This window comes from Balaenoptera physalus (genome assembly GCF_965194825.1).
Source record: "Balaenoptera physalus genome assembly, chromosome: 7".
NCBI classification, from domain to species: Eukaryota; Metazoa; Chordata; class Mammalia; order Artiodactyla; family Balaenopteridae; genus Balaenoptera; species Balaenoptera physalus.
The window spans coordinates 37,108,123-37,126,626 of record NC_138886.1 but is presented as its reverse complement, the minus strand read 5'-3'; the positions used below and the strand labels follow the sequence as shown (position 1 = coordinate 37,126,626).

Below are 18,504 nucleotides of genomic sequence, written 5' to 3'. Positions count from 1 at the left end.
AATAAGAAAATATTAGAACTTTATCAAGAGGCATAAAATAATATTTTTGAATAAATTGAGAGGCTGTGCTGGTCTGTTGGGTATGGTTGGAGGGGCAAATGGCATGAGAGAGACTGATTTTATTCAATTTGCCTGAGCAAATTGAGTATGAACACAGTAGAAAAGTAGCCTGCTCGTGGATTGGAAATCTCAACATCAGTAGAAACACCAGTACTACCCTGGTACTCTGCCCTAATCAGGCAGCCATCTGGGCCCCTGAGAAAGTCCCTGCAGAAAGAGTATAGGCCATGCAGCAGCTCTACATCCTAGACACTGCTAAATTATCTGAGCCATATATGTTCCACTGCTTTGGATAACCTAAGCTATAATGGTTAGCAGAAGCTCTTGTATCACCAGATTGTAAGTAAGCCACTAACTAGTCAAAACAGAGTACAGCAAAACATCCTATCAGTCCCATCTCAACTTCCCCTATCTTTATTCAGCTAATCCTAGTAATCACAAGAATGAAACAAGAAAGAAATGCACTAGTCCCGGAGAACAAACTATAAGCTGCGTAGCTGGGTGGTAAACTAGCCCAGGGAAGACTTATAGCCACTTGTTTATGTATTGCTAGCAAGCTGATTGTACAGACATGATCATCATGCACAAAGAAGTGGCTTCCTGGGGGCACACCAGTCTCCCTCCAGGGATATAGTATGCTACTGGATGGGGGACTAATAGTGCAAAAAGGTCAACTCTCTCCAGATTAATCTGTGTAATTTCCAAATCTGTATACTCAAATCCTTGAGTAAAAGGAGGTAAACATCCCAGTTTCACCTTTCCTACAATTTGTGCAAATCTCGGAACTTAAAGCACTGCCCATTGTGCAGACTTTGGCCCCTTATATTTTCTGTAAGAAATTTAGTCTTGTGCTGATTTCATGATGTTTAGTAATTTTTGTTGACAACCAGAGGAGGAATAAAGGAAATTACATGAAGAACTATAAAAGTCCCTGTCTTATCATTGGCTCTCTCCTCAGCTTTCAGAAGTCTACCATCTTAGCCCCCTGAGGAAAGCAGTGTGATTTTCCAGACCGGACTGTTCTTCCCATGGGAGGTTGCTCTGCCTTTTCTAATAACCCACTTTCACTCCATCCACAGAATTTTAGTGAATAAAATTTTATTTGTCTTCACCTCTAGTCAAAACTCTAATCTTGAGCAAACTGGACAAAATGATTCTTAAGTTTATGTAGAAGAGAAAATAGACAAGAATAGCCAAGAAGTCTTCTTTAAAAAAGAAGACTTGCTATCCTATATTAAAAGTTACATAATTTAAAAGATGAATGGAGGGAGGGATAAATTAGGAGTATGGGATTAACAAATAAAAACTACTATGCATAAAATAAGCAACAAGGATTTACTGTATAGCACAGGGAAATATATTAAATATCTTGTAATAACTATAATGGAAAATAATCTGAAAATATGTATATATGTGTAACTGAATAATTTTGCTGTACACCTGAAACTAACACAATATTGTAAACCAACTATACTTCAATTTAAAAAAAATTTTTTAAAGATGGATAGAACAACGGAACTTAATAGAAAACCCAGAATTATATTCAATATGTTAGAATTTAGTACATTATAAAAATGACGTTTAAAACCAGAGGGGGATAAAATATTTGCAAATCACATATCTAATAACTGATTTCTATTCAGAATAGATAAAGAATGCATAGCTCAGTGATTAAAAAGATAATTAACCCAGTTTAAAAATGGGCAAAGAATCTGAATAGACATTTCTCCAAAGAAGATACATAGGACTTCCCTGGTGGTGCAGTGGTTAAGAATCCGCCTGTCAATGCAGGGGACACAGGTTCGATCCCTGGTCTGGGAAGATCCCACATGCCACGGAGCAACTGAGTCTATGTGCCACAACTACTGAGCCCGCACGCCACAACTACTGAAGCCCTCACACCCTAGAGCCCGTGCACCACAACTACTGAGCCCACGTGCTGCAACTACTGAAGCCTGCGCACCTAGAGGCTGTGCTCCGCAACAGGAGAAGCCACCGCGATGAGAAGCCCACACACCACAACGAAGGGTAGACCCCGCTCACTGCAACTAAAGCCCTCAGGCAGCAACAAAGACCGAACGCAGCCAAAATTAATTAATTAATTAATTAATTAAAAAATTCCTTTCTCATTAAAAAAACAAACAAATCAAAAAAAGAAGATATATAAATGTTCAATAAAACACATGAAAAGATACTCAATGTCACCATTAGTCATTATGAACATGCAAATCAAAATCACAATGAGATACTACTTCATATCCACTAAGATGGTTAAAATAAAAAACACAGTCAATAACAAGTGTTGGCAAGGATATGGAGAAATTGGAATTCTCATACATTGTCAGTGAGAATGTAAAATAGTGCAACTGCTGTGAAAACCTTTTTGGAAGTTCCTCAAAATGTTAAAACTAGAGTTACCATATGACCCAGCAATTCTACTCCTATGTTTATACCCAAGAGAAATGAAAACATGTTCACATAAAAACTTGTACGTGAATGTTCATAACACAGGGCCTGACACCTGCTAAGAACTCAGTAAATGCTTGTTGAACCAATGAAGAATTGAGGAGGCTATAGGAATGTTTTATTCAGGACAGAAAGATCTATTGATAATATACACTTTAAAGACTTTTCATAACCTGATAATGGGCTACTTGTAATAGTTTGTAACACCTATGTGTTTTGATGTGATGATTTTGTTATGTGTTGTTGTTATCAGGCTGACTCCACTAAATTGCAAGTCCCTTGAAGTCAGGACTCTGCCTTACTCATCTTTTTATCTCCCCACAGCATCCATCACACTGGTTTCTGTGCAGTAGATCCTCAGTAATTATTTATTAATTCAAATTTAGTCAAGCAAATTTAGGAAAGGCTGCCTTGGAAAGAACCTCAGATATCTTAAACTATGGCTCTGTAATTAACTTATGAAGGAGGACTGGGTTTCTGTGTTTGGCAGTAATGTTGGTGCACACCAGCCTGTTGTCTGTGGAAACATAATCTAGGATTACTAGAAGCATTAATGGTGGAGAACTCCTCAGAAGTTACTTGTCCTCTTGCCTCCAGAAAGCTTCAACACTTTAGGGTTTCCATTTTTATTGTATTTCTTGATTCTTTGAATAAAGAGACAAAATCCTATTTGTGGGCAGATATTGTCAGTGAGAAAGTGTGAGAAGCTAGTGAAGTCTTCATTAGCAGCCAGCATCCTAGGCTGATCTACAGAGGGGCATCCTTCTCATCATTTCTCTCTTCTTTTTCAGAACAAGAGAGATATCTGCAAGCCAACAACAGAGAATTTAACAGTCTGTTTGGATATCCAGTGAGTATCAGGTCTCTAGCTATTTCAGGAGGGGGCTGGTGTTTTCCTCTAATAATCCCCGTTGTCAGTGAGGCAGGAAATTCTTTGTAGATGTAGATCCTACAACATAGGTTCTACTTTCTTTCAAGCTCCTATACAATGAGGGCTGGTAGAGTGAGGGCTCAGAAACCAAATTAATCTGGTGACGTAGACTCAAGGGAGAATGTGTCTCAAATTTTGGGTTTTATATATATCTTCTAGAAAAGAAATACTGTAGCTTGCACAAATGAAAGCGTAGTTCCACAACTTTCTTTTTTCACTTAGACATCTCTCTATGACAATACGTGTAGACCTTCCTAATTCATTGAATAGCAGCATAGTTTTCCATTGTATCAATATACCTTAATTTATTCAACCAGTTTCTTATTGATTATCATTTTAAATGTCTCCATTTATATGCAGGTGTCCCCTCCAAAAAAATTTCTCCAGTGTTTTGCTATGATAAATGGTCCTAAGTGAACACCATTATACTACATATACTGCGGCATATTTGTGTGAATATACATTATGAGAGTTTCCTTGAAGTGAATTGGCTGGGTCAAAAGGAAAACACATTAAAATTTGTGATATATATTGCCAGATTGCCCTCTAAAAAGATTATATCCATTTATATTTCTACCTATAGTAAAGACTGCTCACTTCTCCATATTCCTGCCAAACTTGATATTATCAATCTTTTTTATCTTTGCCAGACTCTTAGATGAAAAATGACATTTTGTTATCTATCTTTCCTTAATTTTGAGTGAGAGCAATAATCTCTTCATGTTAATTAGCCTTTTGTATTTCTTTTTATGGAAACTACTGTTAATGATCTTTGCCCATTTTCTATTGGATTCTTTTTTCACTTTTTTATTTATTTATAAATAAGTAATTCATAAAAAGATATATGTTTAAAAGTCATGCTCCAACACCCTATTCTTGCCCTCATCTCTGCTCCCTATAGGGAACCACTTTTATTAGTTTCTTGTATATTCAGCAGTGCTTCTTTGTGCAAATAAAGCAAATACAAATATATATTCTCATTTTCCCACTTTCTTAAACTATTCTGAACCTTATCAGTATGTCTTGGAGATGTTTTCATAATTATAATTTCATAATAGCTTTATCCTTCTTTTTTCAACTGCACAGTATTTCCCAGGCAGATTTAGCATAGTTTATGTAACCATTTCCTTTTAAATTGACATTGGATTGTTTCCAGTCTAATTACAAGCAATTTTTACATATATGTTACTTTGTGCACATGTAGATATATATATATAGTGCTATAAGTATATAATATATATACATAGATATACATATTTGTAGTCTCTGTAGGATATTTATGATTTCTGAGTTAGAGAGGCTCTGGATAATAACAGTATTTAGGATATGGCCATGGGAACAGGTTTCCCCCTCTCTACCTTCTAGAGCTACATAAGAAGCTCTGTGGTGCAGTAAAACTAGGTTTTGGCATCAGACAGACCTGAGTTTGAACATAGCTCTAGTCCTTACTAACCTTGTAACCTTAGGCACATTATTTAACTTCTTTTCTTCAGTTCCCTCATCTATAAAAAGAGCATAATAATGTTCACCATACATGGTGATTGTTAGAGTTAAGTATGGTTGTGAAAAAAGAAATGTTAGTTCTCTTTCATCAAGAAACTATTACCCCTTGACAAAAGGGTACAAGTTTCATTCATCTCTGTAACTACTGTTCCCATCACAATATTTGGCACGTAAATGGCATTCAATAAACACATGCTGGATAGCTGATGAATAAATAAACAGGTTTGACTATTATGTACTTAACAACCATTTCATTTCCCTGCCTACCCATTGCTCATTTTCATCCTATTTCTCTAATTTCTTCCATTCCTATTCCTTTTCCTCTTCTCAATCCCTTAACTACTGATTCTCATTATATCTTTGGCCTTCTGTTCTCTATTCCCCACTTTAGCAGTCAAACAGGTATTCCTGCCCAAATAAATAAATAGCCCAAACCAAAATCTGCCACCTCTATCATGCCAAAAGAACCAAACACTGAGGAATTTCATAGTTAAGCAGATGTTCTACATTCTTGAGATATTGCTTCTGGCTTGACATTTAAGAGTAGAACAAAACACTAGTTGCCAAGTTAGTAAAGAAGTACTGATATGTTTATCTTGAGACAGAATCAGGATAGCTTTTTCTTTGTTTCCTAAACAAATGCTACCCAAGTGAATAGAAACCTGAAATACATTAACTATAAAATCAAATGGAAAATCAGTAGTGAAAGCCAGCCACTTCAGTAAGGCAAAAGATCAAAAGAACTTTGGATCCAAGTATCAGAGTTGTCTGGACTTAGACACCGAGAAATTCAGAGTATCTTATGATCAAAGAAAACTATTTCTATGTTAGAATAACCTACTCTCAGAGCTAGAAAGGACCTTAGATGTCATTTAGTTAGAACTCCTTTCAAGACATACCTGTGAGCTCTCCAGGGTAGATCTTGTTGAACTCTTTTTCAGCCTCTACTAGTATAGCCCATAATAGAGCTGTGAACAGAGAAAACCTTGAGAAATGTATAGTGTTTGATTGATCATTAATTGGAAAATCATGGAGAAACACGAAGGAAATCCTAGGTTTAACCTGGATCTTTAAACTCCTAAGTGCTAAAATGTTTGACCACCTTCTCTTCCCTAGGGAAATAGACCTTAGGCAAGGCTTGACTGGGTAGCCTATCTAGCCTTCCAAAGCAAGTTTTAGCCTTAGTACAGAATGATTTTGGTTCTCCGACAGAAGAGTTCAGATGTCTTCCCAAGGTAGGACCCAGCAAGAGATTCTTCACACTTGAGCAGTATCTGTATTTCAGGACTGCAGGTGGGTTTATTCTTTCATTAGGCCCTATAGGTGGAGACGGTGGGGGAGAAGCCCTGTCCTTAGGGGATTATTTGGTCTCATTCTTCTGCTTTTCTTGAGCTCTTAGATTCAAACTCTCACATCTTAGGTCAAACGACTGAAGATCACAAAGTAGAAAGTAAGATGGTCTTGTCAACATTTTGAGGTCAGGATTGAAGAGGTAGCAAGTTCCCATTTTCACTCAGCAAAATAATAGCTTAGATGTAGGCCAAAACTATTCAGACCTCTGTCAGGACAGTTAAGGGGCAAGTGAGTCTCCAATGCTGACAACAACCAGTGTAGGAACCTTCAGTGGGCTAAGGTTGAAAGACAGTAATTTGCTTTTGGCATCTGATATCCTTCAGCATTGAAAGCAACATGTAAAGGCACAACAAAATGGGTTTGCCAGGCTAAGAAAAGCTTCATTAGAGAGCTCTGAGTAGAGCTAACACAAATGGCAAACTTGCCTGCTATTTAGGGCTGAGAAGGACCTATGGTCATAGGGTAAGATGAAACTGAAAGATTTCTGATTCTAAGAAAAAAAAGCATTTTGATGGCTGTACAAGTGAACTGGGGCTCAGGGGACAGCACAATCTCAACTCTGCAAGTAACTTTGTGGTCTTGGGCAAATAAATTAACCTCAGTGCCTCAATTTCTGCGTCCTCAAAAGTTGATAGTATATTACTCCCTTCATATGGTTGTTGTGAGAATTAAATAAGTTGCTACATATAAAATGCTTAGAATAGTGCCTTATACATAGTAACTATTCAATAAGTGTAAGTTTTTGTTGTTGTTGATTTTATTATCATTATTATCAATGGCATCAATAAACAAAGAATTCTATTCAGGGCATAAATAAATCCTGCCCCTCCTAAAAATGTCCCATATTGATCAGCTCTGCCAACTTTGCATACTTTAGGCCTCTCTAGGCCTCAAAGAAAAGGGGGTTGGGAGAAAAACACTTCTTCCCTCCTTCCCCCACTATATTGGGGAGCTGTGTCTTTTTCCTGTTTTATGAAGTGGTCTTGGTCCTTTTTGTTAAGACTGGGAGGTGGGGTCTTTCGTTCGTCTAATTGTGCTTGTGTTCTTTTACTCACAGAACAATAGCATCAAGACCTCAAAATATAATGCCTTTAACTTCTTGCCTATGAACCTGTTTGAACAGTTCCAGAGACTTGCAAATGCATATTTCCTCTTTTTGCTTTTCCTACAGGTATTGCCTTTTAGGGCCTTTTCCACAAAGTATTTTATCAGCCTCTCTGGGGTCAGGTTATGTAATCAGTCCTTCTCCTCCTTAAACTGAGAGATGTCTTCTCTCTTTAGATAACAGGCAAATGGATGGCTGGAGTCTCAGGCCAGTCTCCTAGAGTAGCCGTGGTCAGGATTAGCCAGGGTGAAACAAGCCTCTACAAGAGGAAGGGGACAAGGTCGCCAAGTCCCGAGCAAGGGGTGCTCCGTCATCATGGCTGCACGGCCACAGTGCAGCTTAACCATAAAAGGCCACAGACTTGACTCTTCACCCCAACCTCAGCTGCCATCCCATTCCTCCTTCTTGTCCCAGCCTCCCTGACAGAAAGTTAACACAGGGGAGTGCTGAGGGAGGAGAATGGTTTGGCACACAAGCACAGGGCAAGGAAGGCGAGCAGGGGAGGCACAAGTTGGGAGAGAGAGACGGTTCATCTCATTTCCCCTCGTGCTGGAGGGGTGTGGGAGGTTATGTGGTTTTCCAGTGTCCACTCTTACAGCCCCACCCCCAGCACCTTCATTATCAGAGGAGAAATGGCTCTTTGCCATCAAGACAAAGGTATTAGAGTTCAGGACAGATACATGGCAATTTACCATCTCCTCTTCTTTAATCCTTTCTTAGGAGGTGTTTACTGATATTTGGGTGGTTGTCTGGAGGCTGCAACAATGGAAAGCAACTAGGATAGTTGAATTTATTATAAATCTAGGGAGGGGGAAATGGTGGTAGGGTGGGGATTGGGAGGGAATACACTGTCCTTTAAGTTTTTTGACCCAAGTTTCTCTCCCCGTCCCTCTTTCAGTTGATTCCCCAGATCTCCTCCTTGGCATGGTACACGACTGTGGTACCCCTGATGGTGGTGCTGTCCATAACAGCAGTGAAAGATGCCATCGATGACGTGGTGAAGTGGCTTCCCGGGCCTCTAGTCTCTCACTGTACCTAGTCAGGCTGTGGGGGGGCAAGAAGGACTCCCCAGAACTACCTTTTGCTAGGAAGAAGCACTGAAAGGAAAGAGGTGTTTCCTTTCCCTATGTCCTTATCCATCCCAGAGGAATATGAAATTCCCTTAAGCCCAAGATTGGTGAGCCATACATGGCCAGAAAGGGGTAATGCAAGGCCTTTCTCTGTCTTCCTACTGCCACCTTTTTCCAGGTTTCCTTCCATCTCCTTTTTAATACCCCACCTCTTCCTTCACTTCGCTCTCTCTGGGTTTGCTCTCATCCTTCTTTCTCCATTCACCCTTCTCCCATTTTTATATTCGTCTTCCCTCCTCCCTCTGTCCCCCCTGCTTTCTCCTGCTCTTATCTCCTCTTTCCACATTCCTCTTCTCCTCTCCAACTCTCCCTATTTCCCTTTCCAACTTTCAGTTCTATCAGGTACACATAGCTAGCAACCCTCTGGTTTTAGAAAGCATCATGACATAACAGAGGCTGCCTCCTTTCCTGGCCTTGGAGGGAGAAGCTGGCTGTCAGTGAGTGCTGCATGGCTTCCTCTTTGCTTCTTTACAGCAGGCCCAGCAAGGAAGCGTGAGGGTGAGGAACCAGCATTATGCCTACTAGTGGGATTTGGGAAGTCCATCCTGTTGACCTGCTTGAAGCTTCCCTAAGAGAGTCCTTCTGATTTTGACAGGATAGATTTTTATACCAAAGTTTGAGAGCAGGGTGTTTCTCCGGCTCTTTAACTCTGTAACTCTTTAAACCCAGAATTAGCACATATAGTGGTTGAAATTTCAGTCACAACTCAGGTGTGCAAAAATATAACTTAATTTTCTATAACTAAACTCAATGTAGCTTATAACCAGCACCTCACCATCTCAACCCTTTTAAATGAAAGCTGAAAAGTAAACTTGCCAATTCAGGATAACCCACCTAGTTACTTCTGGTTTAGAACTCAGTCTCTTTAGGATAAATATTCTGACAAATTCAGGATTCTTTCTGCCCTCTTCCCAGTCCTACCCTTTTCGCAGGGAGTAATCTCAACTGGAAGGAGGGGATTTGTGTGAGTCATAGCATCAGGACATACCCTTATTTGTCACCCTCTTATTTGGTCTTTGAATAGACCTCTATTCCTCTTTCCTCACTGCATCCATGGTAGAAGCTTCTTATGCTGACTGTGGTTGGGGGGTGAGGGTAGCCGTATGCTTGTGAATACTTAACTTCCCTGCACCTACCAAGGTGTATGAGGTTCTAGTCCTACCCCTCATTTTGCATTCTCCCCTCTGTGGCTTTTGACATAAGTTGTTTGTTCTCATTACCCCAGGCTTTGGCTCTTGATATTAAAGCCAAGATTTTGTCTCTTTCTTCTCTCTTGGTTCTTTTTCTGACCTCTATCCCCAGCTTCTCAGAGACAATCAGCTTCTTGGCCTGGTTTTTATGGTAGAAGGGCTTGGGGTTGGGAGGGTGAAGGAGGGGGGTGAGGGAGAATTACAAAGAAGGGGAACTACATTGAATAATACTTCAAAATATTAACCTTCTACTTGCAGTTTGCTTTATGTCTATTTCCTGAACTTTTTCTTGTGTAATTTTAGAAAAGGCACCAAAACGACAATCAAGTCAACAGTCGTTCTGTTCTGGTGCTGATGGATGGCAGGTAAGTCCTAGGGAAGCCAGTTTAGGTTGGACCAACTCTGGGAGAAGATTGGCCTTGCTAAAACTTGATGTGCTGGGTGCTTTGTAAAAGTGATTCAGGACAGTGAAAAGAGCCTCAGTTTGGACATAAGAAGAATTTGTTTCTAGATCTAGTATGCCCTGAACTTCCTATGTGACCTCAGACCTCTCTGGGCCTCATATTTCTTATCTATAAAGTGAAGATAATATTCTCTACCTTAGAGGATGCTTATGAAAATGAAAACAAAATAATATATATTAAAGAAATTAATAAATTATGACGTGGTATTAATATGCAAGTGGTTATTACTAGTACAGTGGTCAGCATGGAGGCACCTGTCTTTAGAACATCAATCGATTCTACATGGCTTATTGACCATTCTACTGTAGCCTTTGGTTAGGACATCTTTTTGTTAACAATCTAAAGAAAATATTGGTGTTGACCCCATTGCTGTAGTGTTTGGTCATATCTATCTACAGTATTGGGTCAATGTTTGTATTTTTTGTGGGGTCCTGCAAAATTTGAGCAATTTACCTTTGGCAGGAATAGAGGGAGACAGGCATGATTTCTATATAAGGCAAAATGTGAAGATTATCATAAGAGGTACAAAAATTATCATAGGAATTAATAAAAATGAGCAATCATAGCTGGCTAAAGGAATCAAGGAAGACTTTCTGGAAGAGGTGATATTTGTGCTGGGCCTTAAGTGATGGGGAAGAATTCAACAAATAGAAATTGTATGAAAGGAAAAGTGACCAGTTTTTGCAGAATCATGATTGCAAAGAAGCACAAATCTGAAGGAATTCAAGATTGAGGTCCAGGCTTTTTTCATGGTGACCTTACAGAATACCCAGGAGCTATATTTTAAAAACTTATTTTTTAAATTGAAGTATAGTTGATGTTCAACATTATACAAGTTACAGGTGTACAATACAGTGATTCACAATTTTTAAAGGTTATACTCCATTTATAGTTATTATAAAATATTGTCTGTATTCCCCATGTTGTACAATATATCCTTGTCGCTTATTTTATATGTAATAGTTTGTACCTCTTAATCCCCTACCCCTGTATTACCTCTCCCCACTGGTAACCACTAGTTTGTTCTTTATAAGTGTGTTTCTTTTTTTTTTATATTCACTAGTTTGTTGTATTTTTTAGATTCCACATATAAGTGATATCATACAGTATTTGTCTTTCTCTGTCTGACTTATTTCACTTAGCATAACACCCTCCAAGTCCATCCTTGTTGCAAATGACAAAATTTTCATTCTTTTTTATGGCTGAATAGTATTTCATTGTATATATACCAGCAGCTATAGTTTTAATCATATGATTCTATTATGTGACATGCTTGGGCATCTAATTCTGTTATTTATTGTGTCTGCTGATTCTTACTCATGGTGGATTATTTCCCTAAGTGTTTTGGTCTGTTGAAGCCACTCATAAGATACCACCAAAAAAGTCAGTTGTGATTAAAGAGAAAATTTTAAAAAAAGGAAGGAAGGTAATAGAAATAGAAAGAAAAGATAAAACTGAGTGTATAAGAAATTTGCAAGGCTAGGGAGTTACCAAATGAATTTAGTCAAATGAACTTCCCAAGGAGCTTGAGCACTTGGATTTTATAAGATTATTAGAGAAGAATTTGTCATAGAGTGGTTTTAGAGTAGGAGTTCACAAGCAGGGCCCTAGTGGTTAGACTTTGTAAGCCAGTGAATGTCTGACTAATATAACACTTGAGGTGAGTTGTCTATATTCCAAAAATTGGCTTTCTTTTTCTAGAGCACATGAGTTTGAGCAGAGCTACTACTGAAAAAAATTTGTTTTTCAAGTTGTGATTTCTGTCACTTTAATTTCTCAGTAATTCTGGCTACAAGCACATCTTTAGTTGAAAGCCACATTTTTTAGCTATCAAGAGGAATGAGCCACATCTTCTATAAGTGTTCTCCCAGATATATTATTAAATGAAAAATGCAAAGTGCAGAAAATTATGTATCTATTATGTAATTTTTAAATGTTTATCTTGTATGTGATTAAATGGATTGATATTTTCTCGAAAGAAATGCAAAAAATTACTCACAGTGGCTACCTTGGGGGAAGCAAAACTAAAATCTGGGGAGAGAGGAGACTTTACTTTTTCCTTTTACATACTTCTTTTTTTAAATTTTTTTTATTTACTCTTGGCTGCACTGGGTCTTCGTTGCTGTGCACGGGCTTTCTCTAGTTGAGGCGAGTGGGGACTGCTCTTCATTTTGGTGCGCGGGCTTCTCACTGCAGTGGCTTCTCTTGTTGCGGAGCAGGAGCTCTAGGCACATGGGCTTCAGTAGTTGTGGCTCACGGGCTCTAGAGCGCAGGCTCAGTAGTTGTGGCGCACAGGCTTAGTTGCTCCACAGCATGTGGGATCTTCCCGGACCAGGGCTCAAACCTGTGTCCCCTGCATTGGCAGGCGGATTCTTAACCACTGCGCCACCAGGGAAGTCCTTACATACTTCTTAATTATTTGAAATGTTTTTTTACCATATGCATATATTGCTTTTACTTAAAGAAAAATTAATGTGCATGTATGTCTACATATACCTTTACAGAGTTTTAGAAAACTCTTATAGCCTTAAGTCAAGAGAAATGGGCCCCATTCTTGATTGTAGCAAGGAGTATCACAAACCCAGTTTGGTCCTCCTTTGAGCCTTGACTTCATCTCAGCTTTTTTTTTTTCTTCTTGATTGTCAAAACAGGGCTGTGGGGAAATTCTCAGAGCAGGCATGCAGGCATTCAAGGCTCACTTTCTTGCAGGATAGTGACAGACAAATGGATGAATGTCCAAGTGGGAGACATAATAAAACTAGAAAATAATCAGGTTGTCACGGTGAGTACCTCTTTGGGCTGTGGCTTTTTCTCTTTTGGCTTGAATAGGAACCCTTTTAGCAACTTCTGTGACCACTCCTTTTGGTGACCTTCACCTTCCTCACTTTGCATCCAGAGATCAACATCTCCTGTGGTAAGAAGTTTGTTCTTGTCCATTTCTCACCATAGCTACAGGTAAAATATGACTAGTTTTTGGAGAGGGGGTGTGTGGTAGCAGTGATGGGTCCTAGACAAAGAAAGTAAACCAAATGCCTATAATATTCTTAAGATGAACATCTGTTCCTGAGGTAATTGCTTTTGTCACACTGTAATGTTAAAAGTCTGCCTTCCTGCCTTCCTTATCTTCTCTGACTTTTCTGACCACAGGCTGATATACTATTACTCTCTAGCAGTGAGCCCTACAGTCTGACATATATAGAAACAGCAGAACTGGACGGGTGAGTGTTCCCTCCTGATAGTCCATTAAGATGGTTGAGCCAGCTTAGAGTGATTTCTAACTGAGGGAGAATATGATGCAGAGAATGAAGTGCTAAAAGAGGCTAGAAATATCTAGATAAGATAGGAGGCCAGACTCTTGGGACCTCAAGTCTAAGGCTGAGCTCTTGACAGCAATAATTTAGCATCCACTGGTGCAGAATCTGGGCAAATAAACTCTGTATTCTCCATCTCTAAACTGGAGACATTTTGTCTGACTATCTATATTCAGTAATGCTGAGTGGTAGGAAAGACGTTAACAGAACTGTAAAATTTCAGAATATAGTTCCAAAGTTTCCAGGGGGGGAAATGAATATGGAGGTAATTATGTACTGATAAACCATGTTCTAGAAAGGATTTAAGGTGGAAATTCATTAACGTGCAAAAGCTAAGATCTTCGGAGTATAGAGGCCATCTTCAGAGAGCTTGTCCTGTGGAGTTTTGTATCGATTTGCATCCTTACAGCTATTCCTCTTGGTGCCCACAAACTTTTTGAAATGTGCCTTCTTTTTTACTTCTGTCTCTGTGCATTCTTGTCTCGGCAAATGGTTAAGTGGGATCCCTTCATGGGTCCTGTAAATATTTATGAGATGGGGAGTATGCTTACTGGGAGGTATATGCACATTCTTACCAGGACCTGCTCCTTATTCTTGAAGGGAGCAGGTACCCCCTCCAGGTTGTCTTGTGATGTTTCTTCGGCTTTCCTAGAGCATCTGACCCGCAAGATCTCATAGGTTGGTTAAGTAGTTGATATGTGTTTCAGGGAGAGAGGGGAGCAAGTGGGCTAATACTCAGCTTCCCTGTAGAACCATCCCACCTCAATACTTTTCTTGAGAGAGGATAACAGTGGGAGTGACTCTCACGGCTCAAGCCTATAGCCCAAGCTCTATTGGCAACAACTGTTTTCTAAAGTAGGAGAAATTGGACCTGTGCTGCTGTTATGTATGTGCATTCTTTACTCTAGTGAAACCAACTTGAAAGTGAAGCAAGCCATCTCAGTTACCAGTGAGATGGAAGATAACCTAAAGCTGCTGTCTGCCTTTGATGGTGAGTTAGGAAACAGGTTTGCCAACCCAAATTTTTATTAGTAGATGTCTGGTTAAAGTGTGGTACATCCATACAGTGAATTCTATGTAACTTATTAAAAACGATGTGCAAGTTGATATTTATTCACCACATGGAAAAATATTCACAACATATTAATAAGTGAAAAAAGACTGCAATACACTATGCATAGTATGTGTAATATAAACCTGTTTTTGGAAACATATGTATATGAGTACATGTATAGAAAAAAACTTGGAAGGATGTACTGCAGAAGTTTAATAGTGCTTATTTTGAGGCAGTGGGTGAATTTTACTTTCTCCTTTCTCCTTTTAATGTTGTATATGTATTTACAATGGGCATATCTTACTTTACTAATCATGAAAAAGTCAAATTATTTCCATTTTGAAAAAAATACTAGGTTTGCTTTAAGTAGTTTTAAAATTTCTTCAGATCCAGCTCATTTGATCTAGAAGTACTGATGGTGATAGGTTATCATGTGGGTTGTTCTCTCTCTGGATGACCCGTGTCACAGAATGACTCTTCTCTGATGCCCAGAACCCTTTGTCTGCCTGGTGAGAAATGGGCAGCGGCTGAGAAAGGATAGGAAAAAGATGTGTGTATATTTTGAAAAGGGAATGTTCTTTCCTCTTTTCTGTTAAGCCTCCTCTGTCCTGTTAGGAAAGAATTAAGATTACAGAGTCAGGACTCTTATTCCTTCTTTTTCTTTTTTTCAGGAGAAGTGAGGTGTGAGTCTCCCAATAACAGGTTGGACAGATTCACAGGAATACTGATTTATAAAGGAAAAAATTACATCCTGGATCATGACAGGCTGATTCTCCGAGGCTGCATCATCAGGAATACAGATTGGTGCTATGGCTTGGTAATTTTTACTGGTACGTCTTCGTGGGGGCCACAGACCCCCAGCCTGCTGGATTCCATTCGTAGCCACGTTGTGGGTACTTAGTTTTCAGGATGTAGATATGGGGCTCAGATATGTACCAGAACACTATGGCTTTGAGACAGATAGAAAGGAAGGCAGGTAGATGGATAGATGGATGGATAATTTAAGAAAAAAATGACTTTTTTTCCAAGCAATGAGCTGCCAGCATATCAGCCCTGCCTTTGTTAGAGGAAGGCTTTGTGTTCCAAGACCACAGAGCATTCATAAGTCTTTCTAAACATATCTGGACACAAGAGAAGGTATACACATAGAAGTACACAGAGTATTAGCATATGAAAGGGGAACATGTGAAAGGGGAGAGTATACATGTGGATTGCTCCCATGGGGAAAAAATAAACACGGTGGTCATTATGTAGAATATAAAATACAATATGAAGTGTTCATGCCAGAGAAAAGGCACATGTGGCTCATTAGCAGTGCCCCATCTTGAGATGGCATTTAGAACCATAATCCCTTATACTTATTGAGAGATTTTCTTGAGTTATAATGTAGTGCTGGAAAATGGAGGAAGATTCTGTGCCACCCTGTGCCCTCGGTGACAGTGGGCATTGGTGACAACAGCCACAGTAAGATAATAATTTCCACCTCTAGTCCCAGTGGCCATTAAAAGCTCTTTAGGGCTTCCCTGGTGGTGCAGTGGTTGAGAATCCGTCTGCCAGTGCAGGGGACACGGGTTTGATCCCTGGTCCAGGAGGATCCCACATGCCGCGGAGCAACTGGGCCCGTGTGCCACAACTACTGAGCCTGCACTCTAGAGCCCACGAGGCATAACTACTGAGCCCACGTGCCACAACTACTGAAGCCCGCACGCCTAGAGCCCGTGCTCCGCAACAAGAGAAGCCCCTGCTCACCGCAACTAGAGAAAGCCCACACGCAGCAACGTAGACCCAATGCAGCCAAAAAATAAATTTTTTTAAAAAAATGTTGGTTCCTATAGGAGCTCTTATTAAAAAAAAAAGCTCTTTATTTTTAAAGAGCTCTTTATTTCTACTTACTATCTGCCTTGTCATGAAGAAATGCAGAGTCTCTGTCTCAGTTCCAGAGAAATCTCAGCTCCCAAGCTTCCACCTCAAGAGAAATCACTGCCATTGCCTTTTCCTTTCTCCATTTCTTAATTAGAAACTTTAAATAGAGCCTGGTCCAGCAATGGGTTTCCTCAAAAGAAGGTGAAGTTCTCCTTATCAGAAAATCCCTTTTCTAAGCTAAATAAACCAGATGGTGATGAGAGAGAAGCTTGTGACTCCTATTCTGACTTATCAATGAAAAACTAGACTAAGGTGCGGCAAAGAAAGGGAGGTGTCAAGCATTGATGCGCTTTGCAGAAGTAGTTGGGATTATCCTTAGAAACAAATTTTCCATTCTTTGAGTTATTGGCACCAAACATGAGCCTTTCTCCAGGACTTTATCACCTAGCATTGGAAAGAGGTTTGATAAAATGATCATAAAGGTACATTTAAACCCAATTTCAATCCTCTTGAGAATATTCAGTGATTCTAAGAGGTGATGTCTCCCTGTTTCACTTAGGACCAGACACCAAATTAATGCAGAACAGTGGAAAGTCCACTTTTAAACGGACACACATAGACCATCTCATGAATGTCCTTGTGCTCTGGGTAAGTTAAAGACTTTTTTTCTGTTTCTTTACAGATAGGCATACTTCCTTTCCTTCCACAGCAGTAGCTGGTATTTTCAAGTCAGAATTTAGTTGTTTGAAAACCTCAAGCAGTTTTAGGACCCCACCTACTAATGTCTGAAGCAGAAAAGAACAGAACTCATTGACAAGGGAGTCTCAAGTTTATACCTCTGTTGTGGAGGACAGTCATAACTTGTTGAAGCTTTGATACTTTGATTAGTGGTACCAGAATAGACTATGGACCCTGCTTTAGAAATTAAGACACTTTTTTTTCATAGCCAGTTTTACTCATGACCACTTTAATAAAACCTTACTTGGACTAATAGATCACCTTACTTAAACCGATGATTTTCAAACTCTATTTCCTTGGAGGAGTCTAAGGTCTGCTGCAGGGGGAATAGAGAAGATCAAGAGTTTTGTTCGGCCTCTTCATTCTGAAATTCCTGCTTGAAAAAGAGCAGCTTCACATTTATCTGTTCTGTAAGATCTCAGTTGGAGAATAAAGGATTCTGCTGCTAAGAAATGAAATTTGAAAAGCACTCAATATATATGTTATAGCTTATATGTGGAGTCTTAAAAAAGGGTACAAATGAACTTATTTACAAAACAGAGTCACAGATGTAGAAAACAAACTTAGGGTTACCAGGGGGCAAGGGGAGGAGGGATAAATTGGGAGATTGGGATTGACATATACACGCTCCTATATATAAAATAGATAACTAATAAAGACCTACTGTATAGCACAGGGAACTCTACTCAATACTCTGTAATGGCCTATATGGGAAAAGAATCTAAAGAAGAGTGGATATCTGTATATGTATAACTGATTCACTTTGCTGTATCCTGAAACTAACACAGCATTGTAAATCAACTATATTCTAATAAAAAATTTTTATAAGCACTCAATAGATAATAATCAGCTTTGAGAATAGAAGTTTAAATTGAAGACTAATTAATTTATTTCCATGCTATTATATACAGGTTGCCTTTATTCTTGTTAGATATAGACAGATTAATTTCTTCACTTATACAGCTTCTCTGCATGACTGAGTGGTTCCAATGCTGCCTATACTTAATTCCATTACTTTTTATATTTTATTTTTACTCTATTGCTTAGAAAATAAAAGTGCCCTTTTTCTGTACATTTCTCAATATCTGAATTATAAATTGTGTGTTCTCTGTTATTTATTATGGTAAATGTTACAGTTCTTTTTCTATATCCTTTGGATTTAATAAATGGGATTTTAGAAAATTAGGAAGATTCATTCAACAATAGCCAGGGCATGGAAGCAACCTAAGTGTCCATCAACAGATGAATGGATAAAGAAGATGTGGCACATATACACAAGGGAATATTACTCAGCCATAAAAAGGAATGAAACTGAGTTATTTGTAGTGAGGTGGAT

At 39.0% G+C, this 18,504-nt stretch overlaps 1 protein-coding gene and 1 long non-coding RNA gene across 7 annotated transcripts in view; one reads left to right on the top strand and one right to left on the bottom strand.

The window, feature by feature from the left end:
* LOC309663860 overlaps nt 1-18,504 on the bottom strand; it is a 102,727-nt gene that overhangs the window by 11,955 nt on the left and 72,268 nt on the right. The gene's annotated exons all lie outside the window — the stretch shown is intronic.
* Nucleotides 1-18,504, top strand: part of LOC309663830 (phospholipid-transporting ATPase FetA-like) — a 112,291-nt gene that overhangs the window by 52,552 nt on the left and 41,235 nt on the right. For 2 of the 6 annotated variants that reach the window (XM_082468372.1, XM_082468373.1), the window contains 9 exons: nt 3,318-3,376; nt 7,371-7,484; nt 8,317-8,415; nt 10,042-10,103; nt 12,912-12,984; nt 13,350-13,420; nt 14,422-14,504; nt 15,239-15,397; nt 16,990-17,078. In XM_082468372.1, the coding sequence (XP_082324498.1) occupies nt 3,318-3,376; nt 7,371-7,484; nt 8,317-8,415; nt 10,042-10,103; nt 12,912-12,984; nt 13,350-13,420; nt 14,422-14,504; nt 15,239-15,397; nt 16,990-17,078 (809 nt within the window). Of the gene's footprint in view, nt 1-1,976; nt 9,513-10,041; nt 10,104-12,911; nt 12,985-13,064; nt 13,117-13,349; nt 13,421-14,421; nt 14,505-15,238; nt 15,398-16,989; nt 17,079-18,504 lie in introns of those variants that run through there. The other 4 variants (XM_082468375.1, XM_082468374.1, XM_082468376.1 and 1 more) reach the window with 4 other exon arrangements.